The following is a 10,056-nucleotide window of genomic DNA, read 5'->3' as shown; positions in this document are numbered from 1 at the left end:
AGCTTTTTGTCATCACAGCTCAATGGATCGTCTACATACCCCTTCGCTCCCAAATCAGCATTTCTGTTGGATGATTCCTAAGAGAGCAATTTCTGGAAAAAGGAGAAATGCCTGCATGTTTGAAATTTCGGTTCTACTAACGAATTGCTGCCTTCCCCTTCTCCCAAAGGTTGCATCAGCTCATATGGTGGCATAAGCTCATTTCTCCACAAACACAAACTTTCAGCCAGCATGGACATCTTTGCCACTTTCCAGAATATTCTGGAGATGAGCGGCTTTTCACTCACTCAGTGGTCAGATGCATTTTCTCACCTGTAAACTGCCTCCTCATGTCCTTTGCTCTTTTATATGTTAGGATGTGTCTATTTCATATTAATTTGAAGACATTATAGATCCTAGATATTAACTGTTGCTTGTTACACTATTGTAAATATTTCCTCCTTTTTATCATTTGCTGTTTTTACGTTTTATTCTCAGTTCATGTTTGCTATGCAAATATTTTTACTTTCAAAGAATTTAAGATCTATAAATATTTGTCCAAGCCAGCCTATTCTAAGGGTACCTACAAGAACCTCTTATCTTCTCTAAATTGTTTTAAAATTTCTTTCTCTTGCCCCGCTCTCGGGTCCACCTGCCTCTGTGTGGCTCTCTCTGCCTGTCCCTGCGGATCCCTCTCTTCATGTTCCAAATGGGTAAGATATTGTCCCCACGCTGCAGATTTGGGGCACTGGCTTGAAACCTCATACTTATCCTTGCATTACATCCACACACACACTGGCATCTGTCTTCTGTTTGTCTGTTTGTCCTGCTGCCGGCACTACAAGGTGGAAGTATCTCCAGCATTACTCTAGTTTGGATGCCTGCCGAAGTTCCTTGCTTATTTTCCTTTTCTCTTTTTTCCCTAGGATTACACATTTAATCATCCAGGTGAGTGGGGCCTGCACATAAATCCTGCTGGGAAAGTATTTGGAATGTCTTTCAATTCAAAGGCTGGGGACACGGACAAGTCTGCTGCCAAAAGAACACGCTTGTCATGCAGAAGCTTGAGTGATCGCTTGTTTTTATTTGTCAGGCTCTTCATTAAATGTCATAACGAGTTATTCTAAATAAATCACAACTATTTCTAGCATGACTGGGATTTAAAAAGTCTTAGTGTTCAAGTGCTTATTGCTGGTCAGAGGAAAGCTTGGGATTTTTGTTTGCTGTTCCTACTAAGTGAACATGAGGTATACGTTTGGATGACTCTACACCTGTGCGGGTGTCCGGATGCAGATAAGTGCATACGTAGGAATGCACACACGTATGTCTGTGTGTATGCGTGTTTCTGAACAGGAGAGGCTCGGGCACGTTTGCAAGTCAGTGGGAGTTCTCCAGCCCCAGAGGCCAGGGTTAAGTGCACGGGGCATGTTTGCAGCTGTGGAGACCCCGGGAGGCCACACGGCAGGGCAACCTCGCGTCCTTGCGGGCCAGATGGGACTTGGGCTGAATTGCTGAATTGTAGGGTTTGCGGGATTCCAATGGCTACGTCTCACTTACAGAGAGTGTTTCTTGGACTCTTTAATTTTTCAGAGTTCATTGTTCAGAGTTGTAGGTCAGGTAATTAATTTTCAGCTCCCTGAGGGCAAGGTCCACGAGGGAATGAGGCCGTCAGTGGGCTCAGGGCTCTGGAGTGGGATGGGACACTCTCCACTTCCTTTGTTGTTACTTTTACATTCCATTCAGTCTCCAGGTGCATGGTGACAGGCATTCTCCATCTTACTGGCCCTTCACATCCATCTAAGGGAGGTGGACACTAGCTTTATTGCACTATGAAGTTAGGAAGCAGTGCCCGAGACCCCTTGGGGCTCGCTGATTCTCTAGAAGGGCCCCCGGAGCTCACGGAGCCGTCGTGCTCAGGGTGACGACGTACCGCAGGGAGAGGACCCAGACCCCCAGCACCCAGGGGAAGGGCGCCCCGGGGAGAGCTCTGCAGGGTCCGGACCGCCCTCTCCCCGCGGAGTCGTGGGCAGCTTGGGCTCCCCTGGTGGCACGGTGGCAGTGCGCACCAGTGTGGCCACCCGGGGAGCCCCCAGCCCTGGTGTCCCAGGTCTTTGTGGGGCTTCCCTCACGTGGACCTGGTCGGCTGCCTGCGTGGCTGACCTCAGCGTCCAGCCCCTCGGGAGGCCGAGCCCATGTCGTGCAGCCCAGAGCCCCAGGAAAGCAAGGACACCTGGACTCAGGGTGTTCACGGGCTCGGCGGCGACCCCCCCGCAGCCGAGGGCAGAGGCCGGGCCTCCCTGGGACAAGATTAATTTTTTTACTCGCAGGACTGGGCCTTCCTGCTCCTGCCGAGCATAAGCAGCCCCTCGTCCTCATTCTGGCACAGGTGCCCATGAGAACCTGGCAAGTCTTCGCTTGGAGTTCATTGAGACCGTCACTCCTCCTGTATGACGGCCTGGATGTGTCCTTCCCAAATTCAGATACCGAAGTACTAACCCTCAGGACGTCAGAAGCTGACTGTATTTGGAGATGGGCCTTTAAAGAGATGATTACGGTAACTGGGGTCCTATGGGTGGCCCAAACCTATATAATTGGTGTCCTTACAAGAAGGGAAAATGAAAGCACAGACACAGCCAGGAGGACGGCCACATGAGGACATGGGAGGAGACACCAGCCACACATGAGGGAGAGGCCTCGGGGTGCCTCGGACTTTCAGCCTCCAGAACCAGGAGACCATAAATCCGTGTGCAAGCTGCCTGGTCGGCGGTGCTTTGTCACAGCAGCCTGAGCAGACCAGCACTCAGACTCTCCCCGGGTCCCTTCAGCACACAGGACAGTAACAGCGGTGGCTGATTTGCAGAGGCTGTTCCAGGATCAAAGGAGAAAAGGAGGCGAGACCTCCCCTTCCCCATCCCCTGGCCTGAGTGACTTCTCCCCCCATGGTTAGTAAGGTCCCTGGGAAGAGCCCCGGCTCTCCTTGCTGTGCAGGGGGCCGTGAAGGATACCCTCCTGCCTCCACAGCCACCCTCTCTGCCGGCCCGACTCTGGGGCCTGGGGACGCAATGTGCCTGGGATTGCAGGTGCTCCCACTGGCCTGCCAAGAAACTGCAGCCAAAGCCCTGGGACTTCACCCCCACTGGCTCGAAAGGAGGAGGAGGAGGAGGAGGAGGAGGAGGAGGAGGAGGAGGAGGAGGAGGAGGCTACCAGGCCACTGGGCTCTGGCTGGCCCAAATCCTGGCTCCCTGGACCGTGGCCTTCTTGTCTCCAGAGGGTACCCATGTCACTCCTGGATGAGCCTCCCAAGCACTTCCTGTCTGCCTGCCTTGGTACCACACAAATTGCACACTTTTTGGTTTTGTTTAATGGTTTCATAAGGCGGAAGGAGTTACCCGCCCAGAGACCTTGGAACCCCAGCACAGAAGACACTTCTCCTCCTGTGCTCCGAGGTCGTGGTGGGGCCCGCAGCTGGGTTTCAGGTTTGGTTCCCTTGAAGCAGACGCTGAGGCAGGACTGACATGCATGAACTTTATTCCAGAGCTACTCCTGGGGAAGCGGGGGGTGTGGGCAGGGGTCGGACAGGGATAAGCAGTGCCGCAGGAAGGGGACGCTGCGGGTGGAGCCCCAGCCTGGCCAGTGGCTCTGGGCTGGAAGACAGGCCTTGGGTTCACACTCCACCCAGGGGGACGGAAAGTCTCTGCACAGCTGGGGGAGCAGCTCCCCGAGGACCGTGGTAGGTCTGGCACCGATGGCTGAAGGCCCCGGGCAGGATACCCAGAAAAAGCCAAAGACTCCAGGAGGTTCTCTGCGTCGGTGTGCTGGGGTGGGGTGCCTCTGTTGGCCTTGAAGATCTGGGGCAAATGGGCGTGGTCCTCTGTGACCACCCCACCAGGCCCTCCACCTTCTCTGTACTCTGTCCTCAATTTACGAGCTCACAGACGGCCTGATGGGGACAGGGGCTTAGGGGTCTGGGTGTCCTGGGTTGTGCTGCCTCACTCATGTCCCGCACCTCTGGGTCACAGGGAGGCCCCTAAGAGGGTGACAAGGACACTGGCCACAAGCATCAGGCCCACGGTGGTGGCCCCTGGCCCTTGGCCCCCAGCTCGGTTACACAGGTTGGTGCTGCAACAGTAGATGGAGGACATGTAGATCGCTGACTGAAGCTCTGGATGAAGCACGGGATGGCATGGGATTGAGGGTCTCGCACGATTGCACACAGGTCTTGGCTGCCAGGGCTACCGTCTGGTCTGGCAGTTTGATATCTGTCACATGGAAGAAACATCCAGAAGCTGTGGGTCACTGACTGTGACTGGAACCTTCCTCCTGACCCCAGAATGGACTTATCTTAGAGTCCTGAGAGCCCATGGACCTCTCCGCCTTGGCATCTACCCCAGCAGTGCCCAGGGAACCGTGCTGGCTGCAGCGCCCCTGGCTGGAGCCCTTGCGGCCAGGGTCTGGCTCACACTGTGAAGCCACACTTGGATTCACAGGAAATCCCCCTGGGGATTTTTTCTAACTTCAGGCTTTTTGTGTAGAGTGAGACTTGTCACACCTCTTGGGCTGTGGTAGTAGCCCACCTGTCCTTCGCCCCCACCCCTGCCGAGGTCTTCGAATCCCACTGCACCCTCTTAACTTCTAGGAAGACAGAGCCTGGACTCACTCTGCACTTGTGAAGCGCAGGCGTTCGCGTAGCTGGGGCAGTCTACAGGTCCTGAGCAGGTGTTCCCGTTATCGTTCGTGCAGTTGTGGCATCTTATGGCCCAGGCTGGGGAGGGTAAGAGGTCCGCGTCAGCCCCCGAGTGTGCCGAAGCCCCAGGGCCAGGCCGTGGCAGGAAGGGAGGCAGGTCCCAATCTGCCGTTCGGGGCCCGGGAGCCAGGAGACACTTGGGTGCAGAATCAAGGTGCTCCAGGGAGGAGGGGCAGGTGAGGGAGAGCCAGGGAGGTCAGGAGAGGCCCCTGGAGGAGGAAATTGGGTGGGCCAAGGAAGCGGTCAGAAAGTGAAGCAGAAGACACACGGCAGGGGGTGGGAAAGACAAGGCCGGGAAGAGGTGTGCCCCCCGGCCCCCCGGGTCTCACCTCCACCTGAGCACAGCAGTACCACCAGCAGAGCAGCAGCCTTCATCCTGGCACCTGGCACCTCCCAGAGAGCTCCGGGCTGGGCTGGGCTGGCCCTTATGTAGCTGGCACTCTCCTCAGTGGGCTCCAGCCCGCCTCCCCCTCCCCTGGCCAGTCAGTCACCTCTGTCCTGGACACGCCTCCCAGCTCCCCCTGCCAGCTGCACCCACACCCGAGGAGGCTCAGACAAGTCATGTAGGGAGCACCCGGCGGGCCCCTCAAGTCTCCCACCAAGGGCAGAGGCAAGGGGGCCTGGACTCACTAGGTCCTTCTGGGGTCTTTGGGGCAAAGGTGGTTGAGAGGAGGCAGCAGCCCCGAGCGCCTCTCGGAACGTGGAGGGCGTGAAGTCTCCGTGTTGATCTTACCCCGACAGTCCCACGTCTGTCCAAGAGAAGCACCTGCCGTAGAGCGGGCTCGAGTACGGGTGCTCAGAGAGGTTGCACCCCGCTCTTCGGTGGCTTCGGAGACCAGGGCCCCTTAGGCAGACACCCCGGAGCTCTTGAGGAGCAGAGGCGCCCACGGGGCCTGGGCGCGGAGCTGCCAAGGGGACAGGGCAGAGTGAGGGGGCAGGACCCTCAGGGACGTGGGGCTTCTGGCCCGTGGGCAAATGGAGGGAGCAGCAAGGGGAAGCCGCAGAATGGCAGGCGGCTGCGCGGGGAGAGACGAGCATGCGGAGCATGCCACACCCACTGGGACGACAGCCGAAGGGGATTGAGAGTGACCCTGGGCCCCCGGCAGGGGGCCAGGCTGGAGGTGAGAGCAGCAGAGCAGAGGGACCCCAGGAGAGGCGATTGGGGTAGATTGGCTGATTTTTTTGGCTTAAGAGCCATGAGAGGAAAAAGTGGAGGGGCCACCGTGGGGGCCGCAGGCCAGAGGGCTTTGTTCAAGGACACCTGTGTAATAAGGCCATAACTTGTGTTTATGGAGGCCTCACCTCTGAATATCCTCCTTGTATCTTAAAAAAAAATCATGCTAAAATATACAGGGCGCTTGGGTGGCTCCGCCCACGAAGTGTCTGCCTTGGACTCAGGTCATATGACCCCAGGGTCCTGGGATTGAGGCGCAATCCGGGCTCCTGGCGGGTGGGAGCCTGCTCCTCCCTCCTGCTCTCCCTGTGTCCACAGCTCCCCCTGCTGGTGCTTGCTTGCTCTCTTTCTCTCTCTGTCAAATTAATAAATAAAATCTTTTAAAAAATCGTGTTAAAATACACATAACGTAAAATTGACCATTTTAAGCATTTTGAAGTATGTGGTCTCGGGGCACTAAGCCCATTCACACTGTCGAGCGCCCTTTTCCCTGGCACACCTCCGGACCCTCCCGTCTTGGGCACTGTCCCTCTGTCTCCCTCAAGCACGAACTCCTTGCCCCCCACCCCCAGCCCCTGGCTCCCCTCGTCCACTTTCTGTCCGCCTCTGTGAACGGGACGACAGCTGGTGCTTCACGGAGTGGACTCCTGGAGGATTTGTTTTGTGGTGGATGGCTTATTTTCATTTATTTTTTCAAGGTTCATTCATGTTGAGGCAGGTGTCAGCGTTTCCTTCCTTTATTTAAAAAAATATTTTATTTACTTATCCATGAAAGACACGGGGAGACAGGCAGAGACACAGACAGAGGGAGAAGCAGGCTCCCTGCGGGGAGCCCGATGCGGGACTCGATCCGGGATCATAGGATCAGGACCTGAGCCCAAGACAGATGCCCAACCGCTGAGCCACCCAGGTGTCCTTCCACTTCCTTCCTTTTTAAGGCTGAAGAGTGTCTACGAAATGCACAGACCCCATTTTGCTCCACCATCCGTAGGCCCTGGGGTTGCTTCCGTGTTCGGCTAGGCCGTCGGTGTGCAAATCTCTCTTGGAGACCCCGCTTTCGGCTGTTTCGGGTATGTGCCTGGAAGAGGAATTACTGCAACCTAAGGTCATTCTGTGTCTGATTTTCTTTTCATTTCTTTTATTTTTGTGTGTGTGTGTGTGCGTGTGTCTAGTTTTCTTGAGGAGCCTCCATAGGGTTGTCCACAGCTGCGGGATGGTTTCTCATCCCCACCAGCCCCGCCCTTGGGGCCTGGTTTCTCCACATCCTCGCCAGCACTTGTTATTTTATTTAAGGGCAGCCATCCCAATGGGTGTGGCCGGTCCCTCTTCCTAGCTTGATAGCTCTCCACGCTGTGGGGCGCCTTGTCCCGTGGACTTTAGAAAACTACACTTCCCAGTCCCCCTGCTGCGGTGGGTTGGCCAGGTGACCCTGTTCCACTAGTCAGAAGTGCCGGGTGGGACCTGGACGGAGACGGGGCACCCAAGCCAGCTCCAGGCTGGCTCCAGACGAGAGTGGCGTGCGGCTTTGTCCGAGAGCCCCAAGGGCGCCTGCACATTGTTTCTCGAGATCCCCCGAAGAGCAGCACGGTGACACAGCCGCACTGAATTTCCTTTGAAAGCAGCCCACGCAGGTTAACCGTGTGCAGTGAAAGGCCGTGGTCTGCGCATGTTTGTCCCGGAGCGGCGCTCAGACCTCCGGGGCCGCCTCTGCTCCCCTCTCCTTCCTGGCTGTGCCGTGTCGCCTCTGGGGACAGGGACAGGCCTGGCTCCCTGTCTTCACAGCTGGCCTCGGGGGCGGTGGAAGTGGGACGCCGTGCCGCGGAGGATGAGCCCTCACTGCCTCTGCCCCCCTGCGCGGCTTCAGAGCTGTCCCAGCAGGAAGTGTGTGCTGGGCTGGGCCTTACCGTCAGCTTCCACTCCATTCCGGAACCTTTCCAGGTGTGTTATATAAAATGACACCTAATTAAGGCTTAATTACCTCATTCTTCTGTACCCGAGGGTGTAGATGTAGATGAGGCCAGTGACTTGCTCAAGATATAAAACCTAATGGTGATAAAGGATTGAACTTTGGGACAATGGCTGACTCATTAACCCCCCCCCCCCCAGGTGAGGTGTGGGTGGGGTCGGGTCTGGAAGGTCAGTCAGGATCCGGTAGGGAGAAAACAATAAAACAAGACAAAACCCAGGGGGCCCAAAGGCTGAACGTGGCTCTGTGGGTGGCATGGGGTGGGGGGCCTAGAGAGATGACGGGGCTTCCTGAGGGCAAGTGGGGTTTGGGGTTTGGGAGAAAAAGATCGGCAGATGGCAGGTTCCCAGATGAGGTCTCCGGACGGGGTTGCTGGATCCCAGCGGAGGGGAGACCATCAGATGAGGTCAGGACCTGGGTGGTGGGGGCCGAGGCTCCTGGGGAAGAGCGATCAGGTGGGAACGCAGTGCACCTGTAGGATGGCACATGCAGGAGCTTCCGGGCGACGGCTGCCCGTGAGGAGCCTGTCACACGCCTGTATGGACAGCAGCGCGTGACTCCTGTGCCACTGCCTCACTGTGTCAGCCGGAAGCAAAGCACCATCCCACGGGCTCTCGGGCCCCCCAGCTCCTCCCACTGCCCACTAGCCAGATGGCTCCCGTAGAAGTCCCAGAAGCCGAGGGAGTCCCTGAAGCTCCACTCTTCCCGGTTTCCCTGTCCTTGAGGCCCTGAGGGAGGGTGGGTGGGGTGCCCGCCAGGGCTGGTCAGGCAGGCAGGGCCCTTGCCAGCTCTGAGAAGCGAAGTTCTTGCTCCCTCACAAAGGCCGTGCCACAAAGGTCACTGATTATGCCCCGCCCCCCGTTGCTCCAGGTGGGACCCGTGGCCAGCTTCCCACTCCCCACCAGCACCCGGCCCCTCTCGTCTGCCCAAGGACGCTTCTGGAATCTCTCCTCTCTCTCCTGCACCGGCAGCTGCCCCCTTGGTAGAGCATTGCCCCCACTGGCGGATCAACGTGCTGGATGACGCCCTTCTTTTCCTGATCTTTCATATCCTGTCCAGCTATCCCTCCACCCGCCTGTTTGTCTACTTCCTTTTAGAGCAAAATGCCAGAGAATCTTCTCTACTGTTGCTACATCTTCTCCTCTTGAAGCTGCTCTAGAAGAGTTTGCAGCCCATCATGGTTCATGTTCGCCTGTGACTTCCCAGGGGTCCATTTCAAGTCTCAGTCCCCACTGCGCTTCCTTCCTAACCTCACTCAGTGCCCCATCCCTCCCTCCTTCTTGGAGACCCCCTCCCACCTCCCCACCCCCGCTCCGAGTGCCCCTTGGCTTGGTTTACGGGCCCTCCATCATCTGTCACTGAATTCCTGGGTGGCTCCTCTGTCTGTGGCTTCACGTGTCTTTGTAAAAATATATTTCCATCTCCTGCTTCCTTGTTAAGGAAAAAAAAAATCAAAACTTGGAAATTGAGTGAGAAGATGGTGACTTGATCTGGGAGAGGCTCGTTGACATCCTCAGCTGAGCTAGCGCGCCCTGTGCTCCCGGGCGCCACACGGCCCTCGGCGCACACACCCCCGGACGCATCCCTTGCCCGGTCATCAGTGTGCTGGCGCTCTGACTAGCACGTAAACTCCATGCAGAAAAGGTCTGCTTCGGAATCTGCTCTGTACCCAAACCTACAGGAATACTTGGTGAATGGTAGGTGCTCAGTAAATGCATATTCAGTGCTGAGATGAGCTGCTTTTTGTGCAGCTTCTAAAACACCATCAGTGGTGACGTCCTTTGGAGAATAGCGTGTGCAAGAGGCCTCAGACAGAGTCAGCAGGAAACTCAACAGAGCAGCTGAGCTGAGGCTCCTTGGGCCTGGTGCTGCTGATCTCGTGGGTCCAAGGCATTGTCCCGTATTGGCTCTTGTCTCCATAAAGAAAAAGTAACAATGAATTTAATTAATTTTTTTAAACCAAGGCTCAGGGACTTTCGCTTATTATTATTATTTTTAAAGATTTTATTTATGTGACAGAGAGAGCAAGAGGGAGAGCATGAGCAGGGGCAGCGGCAGAGGCGGAGGGAGAAGCCGACTCCCCCCTGATCAGGGAGCCCAGGGTGGGACTGGATCCCAGGACCCCAGGATCATGACCTGAGCCAAAGGTAGATGCTCCACTGACTGAGCCACCCCCACCCCCACCCCCACACT

At 56.4% G+C, this 10,056-nt stretch overlaps 1 protein-coding gene across 1 annotated transcript; it reads right to left on the bottom strand.

Moving 5' to 3' along the window:
• Positions 1 to 3,490: 3,490 nt before the first annotated feature.
• On the bottom strand, positions 3,491 to 5,214 carry LOC475113 (lymphocyte antigen 6B-like). The gene is made up of 3 exons (XM_038555101.1): positions 5,053 to 5,214; positions 4,637 to 4,741; positions 3,491 to 4,238 (listed from the first exon to the last, which is right to left on the bottom strand). Exons 1-3 carry the CDS (start codon positions 5,096 to 5,098, stop codon positions 4,084 to 4,086), a joined length of 306 nt encoding a protein of 101 aa, XP_038411029.1. The 5' UTR covers positions 5,099 to 5,214; the 3' UTR covers positions 3,491 to 4,083.
• Between the last annotated feature and the right edge of the window lie 4,842 nt (positions 5,215 to 10,056).

The sequence above is a fragment of the Canis lupus genome, chromosome 13, assembly GCF_011100685.1.
Source record: "Canis lupus familiaris isolate Mischka breed German Shepherd chromosome 13, alternate assembly UU_Cfam_GSD_1.0, whole genome shotgun sequence".
NCBI classification, from domain to species: Eukaryota; Metazoa; Chordata; class Mammalia; order Carnivora; family Canidae; genus Canis; species Canis lupus.
This window is presented reverse-complemented; position numbering and strand designations above follow the sequence as displayed.

What these genes read in the sequence shown, in the direction of transcription:
- LOC475113 (XM_038555101.1), bottom strand. Translation starts at nt 5,098, where the DNA reads ATGAAGGCTGCTGCTCTGCTGGTGGTACTGCTGTGCTCAGGTGGAG. An exon ending in ACTGCTGTGCTCAGGTGGAG is followed by an intron (nt 4,742 to 5,052) that starts GTGAGACCCGGG and finishes TACCCTCCCCAG; the next exon opens with CCTGGGCCATAAGATGCCAC. An exon ending in CTGCGCTTCACAAGTGCAGA is followed by an intron (nt 4,239 to 4,636) that starts GTGAGTCCAGGC and finishes TCCATGTGACAG; the next exon opens with ATATCAAACTGCCAGACCAG.